Source organism: Cucurbita pepo, chromosome 11 (assembly GCF_057944985.1).
Source record: "Cucurbita pepo subsp. pepo isolate OVF chromosome 11, ASM5794498v1, whole genome shotgun sequence".
NCBI lineage: Eukaryota > Viridiplantae > Streptophyta > Magnoliopsida > Cucurbitales > Cucurbitaceae > Cucurbita > Cucurbita pepo.
In genome coordinates, this window is record NC_141808.1 from 13,785,100 (window position 1) to 13,811,198 (window position 26,099).

General features: G+C 39.9%; 1 protein-coding gene across 2 annotated transcripts; it reads right to left on the reverse strand.

Annotated features, from left to right (window-relative positions):
- Positions 1 to 19,759: 19,759 nt before the first annotated feature.
- LOC111806104 (RNA-binding (RRM/RBD/RNP motifs) family protein) lies at positions 19,760 to 25,748 on the reverse strand. Of its 2 annotated transcripts, none has more exons than XM_023691459.2 (5): positions 25,161 to 25,748; positions 22,419 to 22,626; positions 20,471 to 20,962; positions 20,264 to 20,381; positions 19,760 to 20,037 (listed from the first exon to the last, which is right to left on the reverse strand). In XM_023691459.2, exons 1-4 carry the CDS (start codon positions 25,672 to 25,674, stop codon positions 20,294 to 20,296), a joined length of 1,302 nt encoding a protein of 433 aa, XP_023547227.2. In that variant the 5' UTR covers positions 25,675 to 25,748; the 3' UTR covers positions 19,760 to 20,037; positions 20,264 to 20,293. The 2 variants fall into 2 exon arrangements, with proteins under 2 accessions (XP_023547227.2, XP_023547228.2); XM_023691460.2 differs by having other exon boundaries at positions 19,760 to 20,053.
- Positions 25,749 to 26,099: the final 351 nt, after the last annotated feature.

Consider the following 26,099-nt stretch of genomic DNA (forward strand, 5'->3'; position numbering starts at 1 on the left):
ACCTATTCTCTTCTTAGTATTGTTGTGACTCTCTCCCCCACTTGAAATAATCATTGTTCTTAATGAATTTCTCAAGAACACAATCGCTCGATGGATTGTGACACTACGCATGCGGGTGACCTCTAGTTGCGAATGGAGGTATGTGAACTAGGTATTTTGCCCCGTTTGACTTGAACTACGACCTACTAAAAAAATTTTAAAAAGTTAAAAAATTTTGGAACTCCTAACACATGGGAGAGCTAGTTTGAGAAAGCAAACGTCATCCATGTAAGTAGCAATTCAAACTTTTTTCAAAAAATAATTGTACGAATGGCTACAACGTGCTAGCATGCGAGTATATAATCAAATTGTTATGCATGTTATAAAAAATTATGAAAATGCCCCATAGGATGAGAATATACGATGCATATCGATTTTATGTTTTTTGTTATGTTAGAATGGAGGATGAAAATTTGTAGTCTATTCTCCTAACGATTGATGGATGTTATCTCCCAGTTGAGCTTATCTATATTCATGATATAGTGTGTTTAGCTCTAGGTCAGTAATTGTGTGTTCTCCTTGTAGAGTGTGTTTATCTTCACAAAGCTAGGATTAGGGCGCTAGAGCCAAGGGCTAGACGATGACCTAGGCCATGACGTCTTCAGTTGACTAAGCACCTTAGTATCTTGAGTGACAACCAGGGGATCTACACCCTAGTGCTCACAGATTAAGAAAGACTCGATGAGTCATAATAGAGTACTTTAGAGTCGAAAATCTGTGTCAAGCCACCTAGCCACTCTATGAATCTAGTAAATCTCCTCTGCATCCGGCAAAAGTGATATTTAGAATATGTTTTCATGCTTTAAGTGATCTAAGTGATCGATAAGAATATCTCTCTAACAAAACATGCATGAGTGAACCAAGTTAAGATTAGGGTGCTAGAGCAAGAGTGATTTATACGTTGATCTAGGTCAGTATGTTTACATTACACCATTCACCTCAAGATCGTGAGCGACTGATCATAAGTTTAGACCTGAGTGTACCGTTAAAATTAATTAAATAATAAAAATGTAAATTAATAGTAGAGTTATTTACCTTTATTGAATAATTTAATTATCGAAAAAACAAAATAGAGGTGAAAAATATATGTAATTAATATTCAATAAACATTGCTCTAGTTGGTAATTAGATAAAGTAAATAAAATGTTAATAAATTTGATGATTAACGTTATACATAAATTACTTGTTTGAAATAAAATTGAAAAAATAATTGATAATAAGGCATTTCTAAAATAGTATATACATGGTAAGCTAATAATGATACATGCAAATGCTAACAATTTTAAATTGACTTTTCTTCGCCTTTTCATTGAATATATATATATATATATATATATATATATATATATATATATATATATATATGGTAAGGTAATAATAATACGCCAAATTCTAACCTATGTAACAAAATTCAAAATTGACCGTTTTTTTTTTTCGCAAAAAGTATAAATTTTTTTTACCATCTTTTTGTATATTTTCATAAAATATTTATTTTAAAGAATTTTTTTTAATGTATGATTATAACTCTTCAATATAAATTTTATTAAAAAAACATATATATCATAATAAATTTAATAATATTTCATAACTAAAAATATAATACTAATATTTCATAACTAAAAATATAATACAATTTCTAAAAACTCAAATTTTGATATATATACATATACATACCTATACATATACATATACGTATACGTATATATATATATACACACGATACATATTCATAAATAAAAAAGTGATCTAGGCAGGGATTTTGGTTGGGTCAAGGGTGGGAATGGGATGAGAAATATAATCTCGGTCTCCAATCAGTGTAGTTAATCGAGAGAAATCTCTCCCCCACTCCCTTTTAAACCGGGATTTACCATCCAATTTAAGGTGGGTCTCTCGAAGTTAAATGGACCGACAAAAAAATAATAATAAGGAAAGGTTATCAGCCACTCAAAAAGGCTTACATAGAAAGTTTATATACATGGTAAGGTGATGTTTAAAGGTGATAAAGATGAACAATATTTTATATTCTTCATTACAAATCAAATGAGTAAATGTTTGATTACTTTACTTGTAATCACGTAGGTGTAAATATATATATACACACACATATATATATATATATATATATATATATGCATGTGTGTATATATACTAGTGTTCTTCATAGTAGAAGATTGATGCGAGAGAGATCAATATGAATAAATCATTTGTTATTGTCTTAGTCATTGTTCTTGTTTCCTCAGCAAGCGCCAATCTCTTAGATCCAAAGATGAAAGCACCAAATGATTTCATTCAAGACAGTTGCAACAGGACCGAAGATTTTAAAGATCTTTGCATTTCCGTGATAGACTCTGATTCTCGTGAAGATTTAAAGTCAAATTTAATGGGCTTTCTCGTCATTTTCATCAATCGAACGCTTCAGGTTATCATCGATGACCATTCGTACCTTTTGAATCAAACGCTAAATGAAGAATTGGATAATCGGACAAGACAAATCTTTATGGGTTGCATGACGCTATACCAAATGAGCAAAGATTCTTTACGAGTTTTATTGAATGAGGAATTGCTAAAGCGACATAATGCAGATTTGAATATAAAATTGCAACAAATCGAGGGCTATTTAGATCTTTGTCAAAATGATTTTGAAGGATTTACACCAGCACCCTCAGCTTGGACGTCCCGATACGATTATGTGATCTCCCTCTTGATTCTTTTGTTTCGGATGATGAATCTCATTAAATGTAATCGTATACGTGCTTGCTAGATATGTCCACTATTTTTTAATTTTTATGTATTTTCATGTATTATAACCGCTCAAGCCCACCATGATATTGTCTTTTTTGGGCTTTCCTTTTCAAGTTTCCCCTCAAGGCTTTAAAACGCCTCTCGTAGGGGAAGGTTTCCACATCGTTATAAATGGTGTTTTGTTCTCCTCCCAACGACATCACATATATGATTGTACCCTTTTGTATTCCTTCTGTATTACAATTCAATACAATTCATCAATATAATAAATTGTTTGTAGTTATTGTAATTGCTCATCCATTTAGTATCTATTTGGAATGACGGTATCGAAAAACATTATTCCAAATAAGCTACCTTCAATTATTTGTACTCCGCATGAAACTTGTTTGATGGTATTCTCGAACGCCTCGACCATCATTTAGGTAGAGCCATGTCGTCATGAAATGAATCAATGAAAACGACCATTGAATAAATTTACCATGACGGTAAAAAAAAACCCGTTTTACCTTAGCCCTTCCTGATGCTATCGCCTGCGACAAGGTCACGTTGAAGTCATTTTCAGATCATCTAAATTTGCTTTCGACTGTGCCATCTCTGTACTTAGGATACCAAATTCTCGAATGTATATATTACAGTCTTGAAATACGACGAGCCCATTTCACAAAATGAAGTCGACGCTTCCGTATATATCGCACCCTTTGACGAATTGTGCGTGGCCCTCGTATGGTCCAGCAGAGATTTGAAGAGTCAAGAACACCATATACAGCTGCAAAATGAAACATGTCTTGGTATTAACACAAATTTAAGTGGTTGGTGGAGAATTGAAGCATAATAAGAGGTGTCGAAGTTGGTGCGGAGAAAATTGAAGAGCAGCAAATAGCAAATAGACTATAAAGAGCACAGCTTTGAAAATAGGAGAAACCTTGTATTTATAGGAGGGTGGGCATGCCATTGTTTTGGTTTAATAAGCAAAATAATTATCTTTTGTTTACCAGGTATATAATATCTATCCAAGAAAACAAAAAGAGATATATAAGAGAAAAAGTTAAAATCTAACTTATGCGGAATATTCATTTAAAGACAGTTTCATAAAACGATATAGACTTGTACCTTTGCATAAGAATCTTAAAGTAAAACAACGAAAATGTACCATGCAAAATAAAATGAAAAAAAAAAAAAAAAACGATGCCCTAGACTAACCTAAGATCTACAAAATAAAATGCAACTACCCAACGCCACGGTCAAGTGTATAGGGTGTCTTACCTCTACCTGAATTATAAGAATAACACATGGCCTGAGTATTCAAAGAAATATTCAATAAGTTACCCCACTATTGGGTAAGGGAATGCAAACACATGCAACATCAATGAGATCTATCATTTAAAACTGTATTCTATTAGGCGGCCTTCTAGTCAGGGTCATCGGATATGTATTTACTACTCTACACATGGCTCATAAGCACGAATATGGACCCACCAGACGGTTTGCACGCCCCCTAATTCTCGTGTTGGTCGGGCTAGCGTTTCTAGTGTTGTTGCCAAACACCCGAAAGGAATAGCTACCGTTGTAGAATCATGATAAACATGATGATCATTTTTCTTTTCATAACGTACACGTCCGTACTCATCATAAAGAGAAATATCTCGATGCACGTGAACATACATTTATTCATGAGATCTCAACAATTTTTTATGGTACACAAATCATGCAAGACAACCCCTTTCAATTTCATTTCATTCGTAGCATAACTTTTAAAACATATCTTGGTTGGGGTGGTACATCATAGATCTCCTTGTCTCAAACATTTCATTGCATGTCATATATGTTATGACCCAACGTATGTCACATTATGTTATGGCATTTCATAGCATATTGTAATTCATCATGACATAATATGATATCCATTCATTTTCTAATGTTACTTGGTATATCTGGACACATTTTATTACAAACCATATCATATCTTCACAACATATCATATCATTGAGACATATCATATCATCACAATATATCATATCTTTGAAACATATCATATTATAATACATAACAAGCATTAGGGCCACTGGGCACGTGTGATCGTATAAGACAACTTTTCCAATTATACCGATAGTAGAGCCACTTACTTGGTTGGCCTAAGTTGAAGCTACTACGACCCCTTTATGCTAGCTTTGCTGTTCTCTAAAATTTAATTCTACCTAAGGAATCCCCCAATCATAAATTAGAATTCTAATGTGTGAATTGACTCACCTAATTTTGGATAAAATAATTTAAACTTACTCCTAATCATTTGAACGAGCTAAACCTAATTTTGCATAAAATAATTTAAACTTAGACTCCAAATAATTTAAACTCCTTAAACCTAATTTTACATAAAACAATTTAAACTTAGACTCCAAAAATTTAAACTAGTTACAAGATAGTCATACTAATCTTAAACCCTTCCGAAAAGTTGAAATTAGTAGGAAAGGGTCCGAGCGTATCATACCCAAGCTAGATAGCCCAAATGCCAGCCTAAAGTCGTTAGAAAAATATATTCTTCGACCAGCTTCGAACCGCTGAAGTGGGATGAAAAAAAGGAAGACCAAGGGACCTCCCTTTTATAGTGGAGTCCAACTCACCACTTTCCGAACATATATGATGTGGGACGACTTTCTTTTTCTTTTTCTTTTTCTTTTTTTTTTTTTTTTTTTTTTTTTTTTGGTTATTACAAATGGATAAGAAAAGAACACAAATACTTTCACTTGAAAATTTTTGGCTGCACTGTGTCACAATTGTACTTTTTTCAACTGTGCGGTGTCATGATTTTGACATGCTCGTGACAAGCCATAAGGGAAACTGAAGTCTCATTCACATTTTTTGTCCGGCTTTGTAGCTTCTTTAAACTTTAGGTGAGACTTGCCTTCACCAACCGAACATAACCACACACCGACCGTGCGTGTGTGTTCAATCGTCTATGGTCTTAACCGACTTGTTTCATCCATAGGTCAAGCCCTCGGCTCGACCTTACCTCCACTTTAGGTCAAGGTCTCTCATATGCAAGTCAAATCTCATCTCATCATCTAAGTTCCCAACAACACGACCCAATATCATGATACCATCCCAAGTCCTAAGATATCAATTGTTATCATAATTTGCTCGGGCATGTCTATATAAAGCCAGACCATGTGTCAATATCATTGAGGCATCCCCGATTATCCATCCATTTAGGGTCTGTCGAGGAATGAACTCTCCAGTGTCCATGTAAATTCATTTATGAATTTTGTATCGGTTATTAGGTACATATATCAACCTCTGACACAATGGTTGTGGCGCAACGTCAGCACTCCCATGCCATCTGACACTAATCTTGACAAACCTATTTCAAAGGAAGTCAACCAAGACACTCATCTTACAATGATTGTCCACATTGTGACACACGTACCTGTCATAGGATAGCTCACTTAGGCTATAGGGCTGGGTGATGGAGTGCTAACATCATGCCTTCCCTATAGTACATTTTGAGGCATATTTGGTCTAGTAAGAGTAGACATGATTTTAACAAACAGTCGTATGGTCACATGGAGTGTCCATCAACGGTCCGATCAACACCAAATTTAGCAAGCACTCATATTTTGTCAGAGAATTTGTACCTTGAGAAAATTGATGTACAAATAATGTGTTTCGATGGAGACCTAGATGAGGAGATCTACATTTAGCAACTGGAAGGGTTTATAGTTCCAAGCAAGGAACACATGGTGTAAAAGCTTAACAGGAGTTTGTATACATTAAAATAGACACTGAGACAATGATATAAAAAGTTTGACACTTTCATGTGCAAGAGTGACCTCCATAGTAGTGAAAAGGATCAATGTTGTTACTTTAAGAAATATACTAGTTCTCATGTATCTCTGCTCTCCATAGGAGTGAAAAGAATCAATATTGTTACTTTAAGAAATATACTAGTTCATGTATCTCTGCTCTTTTATTTGGATGATATATTGATGGCATAATTGAGAAAGAGGGAAATAAACAACTTGAAGGCAAGCATGTCTTAAATATTTGAAAGAAAAGATTTGGGTGCAGTGAAACACATTCTTGGGATGATAATTTTTCCAAATAGATATGTTGGCCCATTAAATCTATACAGAAAGAGTACATTGAGAACGTGTTGTCCAAATTTAGGATGAATGATGTTAAACTCAGGACTATCTTTTTCAAAAATTGTGTTAAATTTTCTAAGGGGCAATCTCACAAGACAACTAAGAAGCATGGACACATGATATTAGTTGTTGACTCTGACAATTCGGAAGACAGTGTCGACGAAAAATTGGCCGAAGGTTTCTTCGAAGGAAAAATTAGCGGAAGTAAAAGGAGAGAGAGTGAGAGATTTGCTGATATTGCTGAAGACTCGATATTTTGTTTTACTTCAGTTGAACGGTTTAAATAACAAATCTAATTACAAAAATAGAAAAATCAATTATACAAAAATAGAAGAAGTGGACGAAGACTTCGCCCAAATTGCCAAAATAATGGCTCCTAGAATCACGCTCCTCCATTCGCGTGAATTCAGACGTTTTACAAACCTAAATAAGGCATGGCTTTTATTTAACAATCTCCTCCTAAAAGCTGTACCTTATTATTTGAACTCCGATCTTTGAGCGTAGTTCTTCGAATTTCACCCGCGCCAGGGACTTGGTGAAAATGTCTCCAAGTTGTTCCTCTGTTCGGATGAAATCAATCTTGATGAGCCCTCGATCTGCACATTCTCGAATGTAGTGGAATCTGATTTCTATGTGCTTGCTCCGGTCGTGCAAAACTGGATTTTTTATCAGGGAGATCGTAGCTTTGTTGTCTACGTATAGCATTGGTGGATCGCTTTCTCTCCCGATGAGTTCTTCCATTAGTCGTGCAAGCCAGATCCCTTGTGTTGCTGCCATCGAAGCGGCGATGTATTCTGCTTCGCAGGAAGACAAAGCAACCACCTTCTGTTTTGTTGATTGCCAGCAGATCGCGCCGCCTGAGAGAAAGTAGATCATTCCGCTGGTGCTCTTACGATCATCGACGTCACCGGCCATGTCACTATCACTGTAGCCGACCAGCTTGAGTTTCTCCTTTCCGCTCCCTGCACAATATCTTACACCCCAGCCTCTGGTTCCGGCTACATAGCGCAAGATGCGCTTGACAGCCACTAGATGCTCCTCCCTAGGTGCTTCCATAAACCTGCTCACATAGCCAACAGAGTAAGCAAGATCAGGACGAGAGTTTACCAGATAGCGCAGACTCCCGACAATGCTGCGGTAATTGGTGGAGTCTACTGTCGTTGTAGTGCCGGCCTTCCTTAGTTGAAGTCGGGCCTCCATTGGCGTCCTGGTAGGATTACTGTCCACAAGCCCAGTTGTGTCCAGCAGCTTCCTCGCGTATGCACTTTGGCAGATGGAGATGCCGGAAGAGTTCTGTTGCACTTCGATGCCGAGGTAGTAGCTGAGCACACCGAGATCGCTCATCTCGAAGTTTTTCGACATCTCCTTCTTGAATCTTTCGAGGACTCCCACGTCGCCTCCAGTGATTATGAGGTCGTCGACGTACACTCCCACGATCAGTCGCTTTTTGTCATGGCCGTACGTGTACATGCCATGCTCAGAGGCACAACGTTTGAAATTCAGTGACAGTAGGGTATTGTCGAGCTTCGCGTTCCAGGCTCGTGGGGCTTGTCGAAGCCCGTAGAGTGCTTTGTGCAGGCGCAGTACCTTATTAGGGTTGTCGTTATCCAGGAAGCCAGGTGGTTGACGAACATAGACGGTCTCCTTCAACTCTCCGTTAAGGAAAGCAGACTTTACGTCCATATGGTGAACCTCCCAAGAGGAATGTGCCGCAATTGCCAGCAAGAAACGAACGGATTCTAACCTTGCTACTGGCGCAAATACCTCTTCGAAGTCCACTCCTTGCTTCTGGACGTAGCCCTTCGCCACTAGACGAGCCTTGTGCTTCACAACTTCTCCTTTTTCGTTGCGCTTCAGTTTGAAGACCCATTTGAGCCCTATGGCTCGGTGTCCCGGTGGCATATCCTCCAGACTCCACGTCTGGTTCTCAGTGATGGATGTCATCTCCTCCTGCATTGCCTTCCGCCAGCACGGGTTCTTTTCTGCTTCGGCGAAGGTGTTTGGTTCATCTGCACTGACGGCATGTAGTTCGGCCACTTCTTCGAGCTCGCGCGCTGCTAGTCCAGGTGGTTCACCTCCTCCCACTAGGTCATCCATCCTCCGGTACCTAGCCTCCAGATCAGTATCGTGATCGGCATCCAGCGTCGAATCCGCAGTCCGTGGTGTTGCGAATTCCACTGGTTCAGGTGGTGCACCTGCTGGCGGCGGTGACGTCTCCTGATGCTGGGCTCCTCCTTCTTCAGGCTCGGTGATGAGGTACTCCACCGTGAATTGATTTGGATTACGGTCTGCCTCGATCACGTCATTCCACTGCCAGAAGGTGCTTTCGTCAAAGACGACGTCGCGAGACACGTGAGCTCGCCCCCCTACAGGATCATAGAGTCTGTACGCCTTGCTCCCGGGTTCGTAGCCGATGAAGACGACCTTCAGCCCCCTGGGATCGAGCTTGGCGAGATGGGGACGTGTTACCTTCATGTATGCGACGCAGCCGAACACGCGAAAATGATGTACTGTTGGTTTTTTGTTGTACCAGACCTCATATGGCGTCTTCCCGTCGAGGCTTCGGGTTGGTGACCGATTGAGGAGATAGACAGCCATCATTACTGCCTCTCCCTAGAATCTCCCAGGCATCCCGGTCGTCACCAACAATGACCTCGTTGTCCCGACAATGGTCTGATTTTGGCGCTCTACCACACCGTTCTGTTGGGGGGAGTAGGGCGCCGTTAGGTGCCGTTGTATGCCGATCTCGTCGCAGTACTTACTGAAACTTGCCGAGGTGAATTCTCCGCCTCGGTCTGTGCGCAGCACTCGCATCTTCTTCTCACATTCGGCCTCCGCTCGCGTTTTAATGCGCTTAACCGCCTCTGCCGCCTCACTTTTCGCTTGCAGCAGAGTCAGCCACATGAAGCGGCTTTTGTCATCGACTAACAGGAGGAAGAGACTCTTACCGCCTGGGGTCGCCGGCTTGATGGGCCCGCAGATATCGCCGTGTACAAGCTCCAACGGCTCATCGGCTCGGTAGGCTGTTCGAGACGGAAAGGGTGTGCGCCTCTGTTTGCCGATGAGGCACCCGTCGCACAGCTTGTTCACGCCTTTGATTTCTGGCAAGCCGTGCACCAACTCCTTCTTCTGTAGCTTTTCTAGGGTAGGAAAGTTTAAGTGTCCGTACCTTGCGTGCCACCTCCAAGATACCTCTTCGGTCTTGGCCGAGAGGCTGACGGGTTGGTCTATCTCTAACTCCAAGATGTAAAGACAGTTTGTCGTGCGCCTTGCCTGTGTGAGCAGCCGTTGTTGATTATCGCAGATTTTGAGTAGTCCGCGCTCGATGGAAATGAAGCAACCTGTCTCATCGAGTTGACCCAGGCTCACAAGGTTAGCCTTGAGCCTCGGGATGAAGTAGACGTCGGTCAGCTTGCGATGCTCGCCTCCCTTACTGACGAACAGGATGGTGCCGCGCCCTTCGATCTCGACGACGGAGCCGTCGCCGAATTTCACTGTCCCATGGATCCCCGAGTCGAGCTCGGAGAACGCAGATCTAGACCCGGTCATATGGTTTGTTGCCCCTGTGTCAAGGATCCATTGCCGATGCTCGTGTTGCTCGTCCCTCTCGCCGATCTGAGCGAATACTCGCTCCTCCAACTGGAGCTCTTTCTTGGGTTCAACATCGTCGTCGGATTTGGAATCGAAACTGGGGACGCATGCAGTTACCATGAAGAGAGCGTTCAACATCGTCGTCGGATTTGGAATCGAAACTGGGGACGCATGCAGTTACCATGAAGAGAGCAGGCTCGTCCTCCTCGGATTGAGCCACATGGGCCTTTTCGGCCTTCTCCTTATTCCTGAGCTTGCTCCAGCAATTTCTGCTCAGGTGTCCTCTCTTCCCACAGTTCGAGCATTGGATCGGCCTGCCATTGGTCGACTCCTTCTTTTGATTCCCATCTTTCCCACGCGTGCGCCCGTGGGACATCCATGGCTTCTTGCCGCCTTTGCGGCTGGAGGAGGACCCGTTGCTCTCGCCGGTGTTGTCGCGGAGCTTTAGGCGTGCAAGCCATTCCTCCTCCGTGAGGAGTAGACGGCCCTCCTGAGGGTGGTGATGCTATTGGCGAGCCCCGTGATCCGCATTGAAAAATCATCGACGGATTCGCCGTCCTTAAAGCGGATCTCCGAGAGCTCCTTTCGCAGTTGCTCGATGTTGGATTCCCGCACTCGCTGTACACCGACCCGATGGGATTTGATTCCCTCCCAGGCCGATTGTGCAGTGCGCTTGGTGGAAAGAGAAGCCAGCATCTCTGGGGGCACAGATCGTAATATGGCAGCGAACGCCAGCCGATCCTCTCGGTACTCGATCGTTTCTTCTTCCTCTGGCTCGACAGCGTGCCATAACCTCTCTGGGGGCACAGATCGTAATATGGCAGCGAACGCCAGCCGATCCTCTCGGTACTCGATCGTTTCTTCTTCCTCTGGCTCGACAGCGTGCCATAACCCTTGCGCCTGTAGGTTTGACGCGCATCAACAAGTGGGACCCTTGCGCCTGTAGGTTTGACGCGCATCAACAAGGCCCACTTGTTGTAGTTGGACCTTGTAAACATCGGGTACTGAACGACGACGGTCGTTGTCTCCCTGATCACTCGCTCAACGACAACTCGACGCCCATCATCACGGCGTCGGCCTCTTCGTGGTGGTGATGGAGATGCCTGCACTTGACGGCGGCGTGGAGGAGTGAGCGAGCCTGCTCGGGATGGACCCCACGATGTGCTTATTTTTGCCCTTTGCATTTTCTTCTACTCGAACCTAAGACCTGTGTGTTGTTAGGTCGACACTCTAACCACTTGAGCTATTCAACTTGATTGTTGATAGGTTGGCTCTTCTGTGATGGTATACTACCGATCGCTTCAACGAGGCTCTGATACCACTTGTTGACTCTGGCAATTCGGAAGACAGTGTCGACGAAAAATTGGCCGAAGGTTTCTTCGAAGGAAAAATTAGCGGAAGTAAAAGGAGAGAGAGTGAGAGATTTGCTGATATTGCTGAAGACTCGATATTTTGTTTTACTTCAGTTGAACGGTTTAAATAACAAATCTAATTACAAAAATAGAAAAACCAATTATACAAAAACAGAAGAAGTGGACGAAGACTTCGCCCAAATTGCCAAAATAATGGCTCCTAGAATCACGCTCCTCCATTCGCGTGAATTCAGACGTTTTACAAACCTAAATAAGACATGGCTTTTATTTAACATTAGTTCCATGTGCTTCTGCAGTGGGTATTGTTAGTAGGTATATGATGTCTAGGCCTCAGAACTGTGTTACTCTTTCATCGGATGGTCTTGAGTACGTAACTAAAACTAAAAGGGAGACTAAAACTCTACCGCAAAGGTCTGACACAATAACCCATGCTTGACATGAAAACCCACACCCGATCCACCCACATTTGAACCACTCTGCCTTGACCCAAACCGCTGGATCGACCCACCCGACACAAATGTGTCTATTCATGTGTGCCATATGTCACACGACGAGGGGCTTGCTTCCACCAATTGCAAATGGTGTCAAACCATACTTTTTCAATGGCGTAGCATTGTGATCTTGACACGCTCATGACCAACTTTGAGAAAAATCCAAGCCCCATATTCATTTTTCGCCCGAATTTGTGGCTTCGTCGAACCTTAGGCGAGCTTTTTCTTCTCCCACCAAATACAATTAGTGTGAAATCTAAGATTGTTCAGCCACACACGCCGCCTGTGTGTGTATGTTTAATCATCTAAGACACAACTGACTTACCTCTACGCTAGGCCAAGTTATTTGGCTCAACCTTGAATTTACTCGGGGCCAAAGTCTCTCAATGCAAGTTATTTGTCATCGAGAATGGGCCCACAAGTCGTTCATAATATCACAAAATCTCGAACATCCATTCATTTGAGTTCTATTGAGGCATTGGACCCTCTCGTGTCCATGCCATGTCGTTTATGGACTCTTTACGTACCGGATAGCAGGTGTATGATCTAACCTCTAACACACGGGTTGGGGCGTAATACTAGTATACCCGTATCGTCCAGTACTGTTATTGGAAAACTCATTTTAAAGAAAGTCGTTTGAGATACTCGTCTAGCTACGATCGCCCTCAATATGACACACGTATGTGCCACAGGGTAGCTCACTTAGGTCACAGGGCCCAGGGGTTGTGGAGAGCTGACACCATGTGTCCCCCTATAGTATACTTTGATGAATTTTCAATGTTTCTCAGGTAGATGCATTTTGGTGAACGGTCATACGGTGTCGTGGAGCATCCGTCTTGTGTTCGATTGATACCAAATTTGGGAACCTTTCATATTTCATATGAATAGACTTGACTCTAGAACTACATGTCTAAATTTCTTTCGAAACTCCAACTTTCGAGGTTAAGACTCAAAGCCCTGCCTGACCCTTCAATAAGCGTATCTCTGACACTCAAGTCGACGTCGTCGCCTCTGCTATGGCTATGCCTTAGCTTATCTTTCATGCACATCTTTGTGGTGTTTTAGAGGATGCACCGTTCTCCTCGGTTGCATCATGGCACTCGTCTAAGCCTTCGCATGACTAGATGGGTGCCACTTGAGGGTCGCAAATTTGCTTACCGTAATGTGAGGGTCACAACCTACTCTTTTCTTATTATGATTGTGACATGTAGCTACAAACGCGTAATCTTCCTTCCAGCTTTATGGGAGCGCATGGGATTTTTCTTTTATTCTTGCTCAACCTTCGCTTGATTATTTTTTTACTCCGATTTAAATACTCATCCTCATTATGACTTGAATTAAGACCTACAGCAAAAATTATAGAAATTTTGGAGCTACTAAAACACAAAAAAATTAGCATGGGATGGCATATATCATCCATTTAAGTAGCCCTTCAAAAGTAATACTCGTAGGGATTACAAAAACGTGCTAGCATGCAAGCATATCTTACTTTAGGGTGTTAGAATATGCATGTTAAGGACTACAAAAGAGAATCTTTGGATGAGAAAGTAATGTATGTTATAGAAAATTATTGAAATGCCCCTAGGATAAAAATTTAAGATGTATGTTGATTTTATTGTCTTGTGTTAGAATGAAATATTGTGATCTGTGCAATATTATCTCCTTGTTGAACTTGTATCTATGCATGTTATAATATATTTATCTTAAGGTGATTGAGTGTGTGTTCTCCTTGTGGAGAGTGTTTATTTGTATAGAGCTAGGACTAGGGCTGTGATTGAGTGTGTGTTCTCCTTGTGGAGAGTGTTTATTTGTATAGAGCTAGGACTAGGGCTCTAGAGTCTGATTGCCTAGACGTTGACTTAGGTTAGGACACCTTTAGTAGTCTAAGCACTTTATGATCATGAGCAGCGTTCAAGGGGTCTAGACCCTAGTACTCTCAAACTAAGAAAGACTCGAAAAGTCATAATAGAGTACCCTAGTGTTGAAAATCCACATCAAGCCACTTGTCAGCCCTGAACCTTGTTGATCTCCTCGACGCCCAGAGATGACCAAGGTGATATATAGTATATATGTGTTCTGAGCTTTAGGTGATCAATAGGAATATATCCCTAACAAATTATGCCTGAGTGAACCAATTACGATTAATGCCCTAGACCTAAAGCAATATATATATTGACCTAGTTCTGTACGTTTCTAGTAGACCTACGCTCATGATCATGAGTGGTAATCAAAGGTCTAAACTCAAGTGCACCCACAGATTAGATTAACCTTAAGGAGATATCTAAGAACTTAATAAACCTCCACAACATCCATAAATGACTCTAATAGCTTCATAAATGACTCTAGTAGCTTTCATATGAATGGTATCAATAGAATCTCCACCACCCTACCCCTCTGGGTGCACTTGGGACTACAACCAAATTTATTTTTTTCTATCATAAATTATTTTACTATTTCAATAATATAAAAGTTGGTGATTCAAATTTGTGTATCTTAATCAAGAGTACATATTCTATTTCAACTAAGTTACATTTACGTTGACTATATCATAAATTAATTAAAACATATCCGAGAGTAAGGCAATAATGATACATGCATATAAAATTGCACATACAATATATACAAAAATGAAAGGTATTCATAAAAGCATATTTGGCCGGACAACTATCCAATGACACCAAAGAGAATAAGGTTGAGACATTATCATAACGTACACTCAAATTTGATTCGAAACCCTAATGGCCATTTGTTTGTTTTATAGGTTGACTTAAAAAGCCAATACAACAATATACTAAATATGTGTTTTTAGTTTCATCATGAGGCTGTGATTTATAAGGAAAGGAATGATATTACAAAAAATGTTACTATTATTGCGAAGTGATTTAAATAAATTATTGTTGGTTAGTAGCTGGCATATGAAGATAGTGAAATATATACCATATTTGGAAGAAATTATCTTTAAAGAGAATTAATGCTTACTATCACTTATTTATGTTTGTTTTATAATTAGCTACATTAATATTCACTAACACAACTCGATTTGACTTCTCTCGTGCAAAAATGTAATAAGAAGTCCTATATTCGTTGGCGAAAATTTTGTCGATAAAAGAAATTGTGTTGGCATGAACGTCAGTCTTATACCGTTGGGAAAAATTTTCTCCCCGTGCAAATTCAAATGTGCCTCCATGCAAGGCCTTGTGTCGACATTTGTGCTTTCCGTTAGGGGAAGTGGTGTAACGATCTAACTTTCTTAAACACTCATATAGTTTTAGAAAACTAAATAATTTGTGCAAATACCAAAGTAGATGCATCTCAACAAATGAAGCTACATAAATAAAATAAATAAATAAATAACTTTAAAATTGTCAAGCCAATTCAAAAATGGTGTAAGACAATTCATGGTGAATAATGACATAATGTAGAAGTATGACTAGAGTTCCACGTGGTTCTCTAGCTACTCGCAAACATACTCTAGGTTTGGAGGTAGTGGTTCACCCTTACTGGCGTTGGCGTTGCGGATCTACGGAGTGATAAGTCCCATCTTTGGGATGAACTACCTTCATGTTCTTTAACTTAGGGTAGCTTATTGTACTTATGTAGTGAATCAATGACATCGTGGATTGAGGCATTGCCTCATAAAGATGCTAGTGGGGCGCTAGTGGGACAGTATGGTGTGAGTTAATATAAACATGATCTATGAAAAGTTAGCTGATTGACCCTCCCACACAACCATAAAATCACCAAAGTTTTGGGGATGCAATCCCACGTGTGCCAGTTGTCACAACCATACTATGAAAAGAGTAGGTTGTGACCCTCACATTGAGACAAGCAAAGCGGCGACCCCTCAAGAGGCGCCCATCTGACCACGCGTGGACCAATATTGAAGAATGCCATGAGTTGATCGAGGAGGACAGTGCATCATCCAACACACCATATAATGTGTGCACTGAAGAGGAAATGAGACATAAGCAAGATAGGGACAATGAGTAGATATGAACATCACATTTGAGGTTGTTGAAGGGTCGGGTAGGGTCCCAGACCTTAGCCTAGAAAGTCGAGGTTTCTGAAGGAATTTGGGCTTGTGGTTCTGGAGTTAAGTCTTTCCATATAAAATACGAAGGCTCACCAAATTTGGTGTCAATCAGACACCGAACGAATGCTCCATGACACCATATGACCGTTCACCAAAATCATGTCTACACATGGAGTATTGAAAATAGCTCAAAATGTACTATAGAGGGTGGCATGGTGTCATCTCTCCACCATTCCAGGGCCCTGTGGCCTAAGCAAGCTACCATGTGGCATATGTGGGTGTCACAGTAAGGGCGAGTATGTCGAGACAAGTGTCTGGAGCAACTTCCTTTGAAATGAGTTGTTCATGGACCGTACCGAGCAGCACGGGTGTGCCGATATTATGTCGCAGCCTAAGTGTCGGAGGTTGCATTATACACCCGCTATCTAGTACAGTATCTGTAAATGACATGGCATGGGCACGGAAGGACCGATGCCTCGATAGAACCCAGATGGATGGATGTTCGGGATGTCTCGATGAGATGAGCGACACGAGGACCCGTTCTCGATGACATGACCGAGTGAGTTGTGATGGCCGACAACGCCCCGAGACTTGGGATGGCATCAAGACATATCAGCCATGTCGATTGGGAACCAAAATGACAAGATCAGATGCGATGTTGCATTGCGAGACCTTGGCCCAACTAGAGACAAGGTCGAGTTGAATGGCTAGCCCTAGTGTAGAGGCAAGTCGGTTGTGTTGCAGACGATTGAACATGCTTGGATTCTACACAAGCGATGTTTGGTTGCCAAAGACAAACCTCGTCTAAGGTCCGATGAAGCCACAAAGTCGAGGCAAAAATATATATGGGGCTTGATTCTCCTTAAGCCTAGTCGTGAGCATGTTAAGATAATGATGCCGCACGATTGAAAAAGTAGAACCGTGACAGTTAGTATCAGAGCCACACTTTGTTTGTCTAGTCGGACAAGATAATTAGAGAAATGAGCCCGAGGGTCGAACGAAAGGCATCACAAGTGTGTCAAGAGTGTCAGTGTCAACAGCGCAATTGTGTTGGCAAAACATCAGTGACAGTATTGGGCCAAAGCCCTCCCCCAAGCTCAAGAGTGTCGACCAGGACATTAACGAGGGGAAATGTGTACCCGTCAAAGCAAGAACCAAGCTCGTTTTGCCAAGGGCTTGGGGTTCGGATAACTGGTAAAACAAATGAAACAAAAGGTGCACTAGGTCGATGTCTTCCAAAGAGTCATTCGCATGAGAGGAATAATGGCAATGGTTGCAAGCGAAGAAGTCGGGGGTCAAATACAACATGCGTCAGCCAAGTGTCGAATGTACACAATGCAAGTTCTTATGGGGGGAAGACATTGCTACAAGTGAGGTAGTCAATATTGAGTGGATGAGAACCCGTAAGAATGGGTTGCTCACCCCCGAGAGAATGCTCCGAGAAGTGAGCACAAGTGAATTCCTTGTGTCATCCCCTCCTGTCTAAGGTGGATGACTTCACATGAGGATCAAGACCAGCATCAGCTCGAAAAGTGAACATCAATTGGATGAAGGCAACAAAAGAACGAAGCTGCAAGAAGACCGAGAGAAGCGTAAGTGCAACAACAACCACATGAAGGTCCAACTACGAAAAAGAAGAAAGAAGAAGAAAAAAAAAAAGAAAAAAAAGTTTGCTGAAGTGTACTACCAACAACTCATCAAAGGTTTTGACTCATCAAAGGTTTTGACTTTTCTTCAATAGAGTAGGTAGCCTCGATGAGTAAATGTCATGGTTTGCTTCAAAACAGTATGCATCTCGAAATTTTATTCTAGAGGCATACAATACTTTTTTATATCATACATATGAAGCATTCTTATCTAAAATTACCCCTAACTACTTCTAAACATGATTATTCTAACCGCCTAATATAAGAAATGTTCACATGTTTGAACGTTTTAGCGATCCCTACAAATTTTACTTGCCTAAAGTTTGAATGGCTACAAATTTTACTTGCCTAAAGTTTGAATGGCTACTTATTACAAGAATGAATGAAGTGTACTTGATACGGAATCAACCCAAAAGAAAGCTTTGATACCAAATGATAATAAATCAACCCAAAAAAAATTCTAATATCAAATGATAAAGAATCAACCTAAGGAAAAATTTTGATTTCAAACGATAACGAAGCACCTCACTATACAGCCGAGAATTATTCTCTTTAAGTTTAATCCACTCTTTACCCATTCTTAATTATGCTATTCAAATCAACTCAATCGTGATTTGTAACAATTTAAAACTGGCATAATTTAGACAATAAATTGGATTAGAGCTTTAGGTTTAGTTAATAATAAAAATACTCTTCTAACTTTTGGCCTTCAGACTTACCCAAACTAATAAACTACCCTTCTTACAGTGGCCGTGAGAGCTTGAAGGCCCAAAATTAGAGGATGGTTTTTTTGCGTTCCCTTTAATTTAGGCGTTACTTTTAATTTGCTTTTCTCCCTGCAAACTGCTATAGGTTCCTCATTGTGGCAAGGAGAGGCTAAACTGATGAAGAAAAAATTGTGAACAACATGGCCATTACAAGCCACAACAGAAGACTTATTTTAACTGGAATCATTGGAGAAATAGGAAGTAGCTAAGATGAAGGTCTTGGTGGACTTGTTGATGCTCAAGAGATGATCCATTCAGCATTGCATAACTGGAAGGATATAGGACCTGTAAGAGTTCAAATAGAACTGTGAAAAGCATAAAAACCAGGGGGAAAGTCATTGAGAACAGATATCAACATTTCCTCATCATCACCTACAGCACTAATATTAGCAAGACAATCTGTTAACTCTTTAGCATGCTAAATATAAGAATCTACAGAAATCAGATTTCTTAGGAAGAGGTGGCAGCCAAGCAAAGAGGGTACCTGGACCAAAAGGGTGGGGTTCATCATAAGCACAGAATTGCGGGATCTCGAGCAACCCAATCGATCTGGAACGATATAGATTCCATCGACGAACCCAACAAGTTTGTGATCTGTAGGCGTATGTCACGTAGGCTCTGATATCATATAACAACGTAATGGCAGAGTATTCTCTAAGTATTCTTGATGATTTACAAAGCTAAAGGAAGCTCACTTCAATAGATGAGCCATGGGAAATAACAAAAAGGAACTACTCTGCAACTTACATAACACAAATACTTACAATAGCTCATAACCAAAAGATCTAACCGAGCTTACTAATTTACAGCAATGCTAACATAATTTAATAGAAGGCAGAAACAAGTTGCTCATTGATTTACAGTTATAATGATTCTGTAGGCAAGCAACTGCTACATATAGTTATTGGCTTCACAGCGATGCAACGAACTCAAACCAATCGAATATAAATATTAGATGGATTGGTATTCCGTTCGAGGATTGCACAATTCTACAGACCAAATTCACCCAACACAACTCAACCAACGAACTTCAAAAACTCTCAACTGTCATAAACTCCAAATTTCTTTCTAAACAAAACCTTTCCTGAAAGATATGTGATTCCAACTACTTCAACATGATAAATCTCATGCTTGTCAGGAATTTTACATGACATAACAATACACTCGATGGAGGCAAGAGACATCGCTGTTGTTGCGTCTTTTATCAGCCTATTTGCTGCAGCATAACCAAACTGAACAAAAGAATTAAGACTTTTTAGTTATTACAGTCAATGAACCAGGAATTCGGAAGAGGGGATGAGTTATACTAAGACCAAAATATAAGTATCACAAATCCATACAAGGGACCTAGCTGAACTAGTTGGATTTGTATAAATCACCCAGAAAATGAAGTTTATGCTTTGTAATCACATCTCACATGAGTTTTTGGTTAAAGTTCTTACGTTATTAATTTCAGAGAGTATCCACTCCAATTAGTTCCCTTCTTTTGAAGCCAAGGCTGATTTTTTTCCATATCTTGAGTACACGTCAGTTAAGACAGCCTTCTCCTTTATCCTTAGCCTGCGCTATCATAGAAAGCACATTAAGTTAGTTTTTCAAAGCATAAAATGTAAAACCATATTATAAACAATCACTTGATGCAGCAAGACCTTTTCGCAGATCCTGGAATAACTAGCGATGATTTCTTCTCTCCTTTTTCCTTAGGTTGCTTCTTCTTTGAAACCTTAGTTTTCATATTGATAGGTGGAGCTTCTCTATGAACTTCCTCTCTTCCTTGAGGAGGAATTTCTTCTAGTTCATGGATTTTATCTAGTTCCTTTTCCGATGGTGGCAGAATTTTGGACTCTGTTCTTGATTCGACACCATTATCGTCCTCATCATCCGAGTGTAATTCACTAACATATGCTAAATTGTCTTCAATATCCTCCACCCTTGTTCTTTCGACTTCACCGGCTAAATCCATGTCCATATCAGCAACCTGCTCTGCTTCCTCTTCAAGAATACTTAGTCGAGAACGATTGGTACTAACCACCGAAATTTCACGAGCCGAATTGGAAGTTTGTTGATTCATTATTTCACATTTTATTTGCTTCTGAACCCTTCCAAACGTAAGATATTGTCCAGAAAATGATTGCAAGAAACTGAAGAACCAATGAATAACACACTTTTTACCAATTTATTAAGGAATATAGATGCATAAAATGTTGTGCCATGTTTATATGAAACCTAGAAACTATTCAAGTTCATAAACATAATGCCAAGACATGTAAAGCTGTGATGGTTTCAGAATGTACAAATTTATATAGCTAGCACCTGATGATCTCAGAATGCACAATTGTAAATAGGCATCACATTTTTATTTTAGGAAAACTAACTTTTATGAAGAAGATAAAAGAACGAAGTACAAAGAGGCACACAAACGTAGGTCTCCATACCTAGGTGAAGGAACCAATGGTTGAAGTAAAGACAAAAGAAACTGTGATATGAATCAAGGCATCAATCATGCAATAAACTTTAAAAAAGATGTGAAGAAAATGTTGTTCAAATTATCACAAGATGTTGCAATTCATGTCACATTAAGGAAGAATCAAGCTTCATTTATTCTTAGATGGACAAATTTTGGGTGAATGTTAATCTAGAGTTATTGTGTTTCTTTAATGTATTTTAAGGCTTTTATTTACTTTAAGATAAAATTTACATAGTGGCTAATTATAGCCATAAAATTTACATAGTGGTTAATTATAGCCATAAAATATGAAAGTTACAACTCTTGAAATAACTCACGAAAGGTTAAGAGTTTTCATTTTGAGGCTACATAAAGTCATTTAGGTTATCATTGTAGAGAAACTTGGAAAATGTAGTAAAATGAGCGTTTTTGCTTTCCTTTAGCCAATAGCAAAATTTCTTTTCTTTGCACTTCTATGTAGTTTAAGTTGCATTTTCATAATCATTCAAACTTGACATGATCAATCTTGATTGTGGAGTGATTCAAATCTCAAACAAGTGCTCTTACCTTGAGATATTCGATCAACAAGGTAATCCAAATCTTACATTCCATTGTAGTGATTCCTTATCATTTGGTATCAACTTTCCCTTGGGTTGATTCCTTATCAAACTGACTTCTTAGTCTCTCAGAGCCCAACGAAACCGAAAATCAAAGGAGTTTGTTCCAACTCGTGAACAATACAAGACTGTAAATTTTTTAGATAGAGGCAGAGATCAAAGAAGTGGAGCTGTAAAGAGAGAGATCCAAAACAAAAGCCAAATATCCTACCACAACTCTACCGCCATTCTTACTGAAAAGGTGGTGAAAGAAGAAAATCTGGAAGGCAAAGAGAGATCGCTTCCCATAGGTTCGTAAAGGTGCCTTCAGAAGCTACCTTTAGCAATTTCCTTTAGAAGAACCCTTTAATAGTGAAAGAAGAACCAGCCAAAAACCATTCAAGAGTTTTGGCAATAAGAATGTCTTCACAAATTTTATTGCGGCAGTGCTACCTTTCTTGACTAAATAAGTTTGGTATTTTGAAGCTAACTTATGAAAAAGATAAGAGAAAAATTGTAATTGGTTCTATAGTTTCTTATTATCCAAAAACATACCTGATGGCGTCTCCTTCAGACTTGCAATCAACAAATGCAAAACCCTTGCAGATTGGATCCCTAGTCTTTTTGTTTCCAATGACTGCAGGAGTTATATTGACTATTCCAGGGAACCCTTTGAAAGCCAACATCAGATCCCTGTGAATGTTCCTTTTTTTAGGAAGGTTGATAACGCGTACACGAACTCCAGTATTAGCAATTTCTGGAGCTGAAGAAATGCATGATACTCGAGGTTAGATCAATTTAAGAATTAGAATGACAAAAGTTCATTCATAATTAGCCATTATATAAGTCCAGAGTAGATTTCGTGCAACAGTCTGGCTAAAAATCAGACAGGACGTGATCAAACGATATTCATTTTTTCACAATTATATCAGGGTAATAATAAGACTCTAATACTATGACTTGTGGCAGTTTTATTTTTTGGAAAATTCAATTTTGACACATGAATTTTTCAATGTATACCAATTTACCCTAAACTTTCAATTTCATAAAATTGCACCTTAAACTTGGAGGCTCAGCATGTTCTACTCAATACGGGCCTCCAATGAAAACGACAATAGAACTGTTTTTCTTTTCTTTTTTAATATGTGAATTTTGGTAGAGCTACAATGGTTGATTTTGTGCATTAATGAGAATAAGTTATGTTCAAAACATGATTCTAACTGAAATTAGATAACTCTTGGAGATTTTACATTACTATTTATTGGTTTCTTTGATGATACATCTTAATCTACGGCAACAAATTGGAGTAACACACAGGCCATCTACGCTTGGAGTTAGAAGACTTATCAATGCATAATTTTTTATGCCAACGTGAAAAAACGTGTTCTACCCAGCCCAGACCAAATCATTCTGGCAAGAGGTGGTAGAAAGCCCTTCTAAGCTATACATTGAATTGATCAACCCCAAGATCTTCAAAGAACTAAAACAGTTCCTTGGTTTAACAAGGTTAAAGTGGACCCGCAACTTAAGAAAAATCAATCGGCTGGAATAAGGAAGCTGATGCGACATAACAACTAAACTGACCATGATTGATCCCTCATTTTAGCATAGCTTAACTTTCATAAACCATATATGACAGAATGCAAGAAGTCAAGGATAGGCATCGTGGCAAATATAATGCAAGAAATTGGCTTCTGCACATTTACTAATAGAGCAAAACAACTTTTTGGGGATAATTGTATCTCAATTGAAGAAAAGTGCAGTGCACATAGCTCAAAGCATTTTGGCTAGCTAGGGAAACTTCGACCTGTAAAGGGCAGACTGTCATCCAACTACCACACCAAGAATACCCTGCCAGCCCCATCATGGTGCCTTAATATTTTTCAATGCTTGTAGGCTGGCTTTTTATTGATAAGATTGGGACAAATGTATGCTTTTTTATGGGTGACTATGAACTAGAGAATATGTAGAGAATATGTAGTGAAACAGCTCAAAGATACCATGCCAAACGGCCCAAGAAAAATAACAACTCTAAAGAATATGGTCAAGGTCCTCAGCTGCCTTCCTACAATGAATATGACAATGCAGCCCGACGCGACCAAAAGAGCACCTCTAGCTGAGAGCCTATCTAAGGTGTTAACTCTTATGTGTACAACCTGCCACACAACTAACTTAACCTTCTTGGAAATCTTCACCTTTCAAATCGAGGAAAAATCATAACTGCTAGTAGGGGAAAGATGGGACAAGCAATGGAAGATAGAGCTACAAGAAAAAACTTTCGAAGGACAAGGAATGCAAAGGCAAATATCTCACCTATCAGGCTTAAACCAAAAATATCCCTATTGGTCAACCAACGACATAAATCCGAGGAAGGAGAAGGTTAAGACTTCAATATGGAAAATATCGACAAAACTGAGATTCTTTGAAGAGGACAACTAAAATAAGCGAGAAAATAAAGAGCAGATGCATCTATCCCCCCTATTATCCTCCCAAAAATAAATATCCCTCTGATCCCCTACCACATTATGAACAAACTGGGAAAACAAAGGAAAACTAGACGCGATATCTTTCCTAGGATTTCTATCGGTGCCTTAGACCCCACCGTCGATCCAATCCCAGACATGAGGCGCATACTTACTAACAATAACCTTGTGTTGTAAGGAATCAGCTTCATAATAGAATCGCCAGAGCCATTTAGCTAAAAGGGTCATGTTTCTCACCCTCAGGATACCAATGTCAAACCCCTTAGCCACGAGCTAAGGACTCCAAATCAGGAAAGAAAATAGGTAGGAATGTCACTCAGAACCAACTGAATAAGGGTAAGTCTCCCACCTTTTGGGAAAAGACTCTAGTCTAATATGAAGTTGTCCACCCATAACTGATTATGAAATTGACCGATGTCACAACTTTATCACTCTCCTGAGCTGAGTTTTGTCACCAATTCTCGTCCAATAATAGAAGGCATATCCCATTAATGAGAAGGATAAGCACACTATAATCCTTTGTGACACCTATTCACTGGCATCAAATTCTTCATTAGTCAATCTTGGAGGCAAAATTATTCAAAGAAGCTTAAACAATGTGGTTGGTAATTTATATTGTTCGATGTAGGAGAGAAACCTAAAATTATATAGAGATTAGAGGAAGCAACCTAATCTAGCAGCCAAATTGTATAGTTTTCGCTCGTCGAGGTATTGGTTACACACACACGGATTAGTATCTCGAAACAAAGCACTGCCTATTACCTACAGGACATGAGAATAAAGAGTTACAAAATTGAGGGAGAATGAGACTGACCTTCTTTATCACCGACATTTCTACTAGAGTTGGGGTTGGAAGGAGGCTGACTCTTGAGCTTATTGATATTTGCAGCCTGAGCTTTCCTACTCTGCTCAATTTCTTGTAGCAATTTCTCTTCAATCGAAGTGTCATACTCCTTCCCCTCTCCAAATCCACGAGGTCTCGCCGCAAGCCACTCTCTCATGTTCGCTAACGGCAAAAGCATCTCATCTCCGTCCAAGTCCTCGTCCCCGTCGAATTCATTGTCGGAATCACTCTGGTCAGTTAGGGAAACGCCGCCTTTCCCACGCTTTTTCAGTGCGGAAACAGGAAAACACATTGGTCTTGGGCCATGAACAAGAGATAAACTGAAATGGAGTGACCGGAATTTTGTGGAATTGGGATTACAAGGCTGGAGATTGTAGAGAGCGGTGTAAGGCGTTGGGAGAAGAAGGGAGTTGTTAGGGCGACTGTGTGGCACTGACGGCCAAGTCGTGATGAAACGGCAGTGAAGGGGCGGCGAATCGAGCATCTCTGCTCTGATAAACGATTATTCCACTGAAGAAGAAGATAGAGGCCGTTTTGCAAGGCAGTTTATCATATTATCCAATTTTCTGTAGATATCATCTTATACGTCAGGGAAGGTCTTTGGTTCGAATCCTGCAACGCTATGATTTATTTTCTTTTTCTGACTTTTTAATTTTTCTCTAAGAATTTTACCACACTTGATTGTTTGTTGTAAAATATTTTTAAATAAAAATAAAAATTTTGCGAACATTCTTATTTTTATATTATAATTTTTTTTTCTCAATATTTTTATGGTACTAGTAGAAACTTAGGTAATTTGTGTACAGTCGTACTCAGAAGAAAGTAGGTTGTGATCCCATGTGTCGTTAGTTAGAAGGCAACACACAATAATGACAAGAGCATCAGAGACAAGCTCGAACGGAGTCGGGT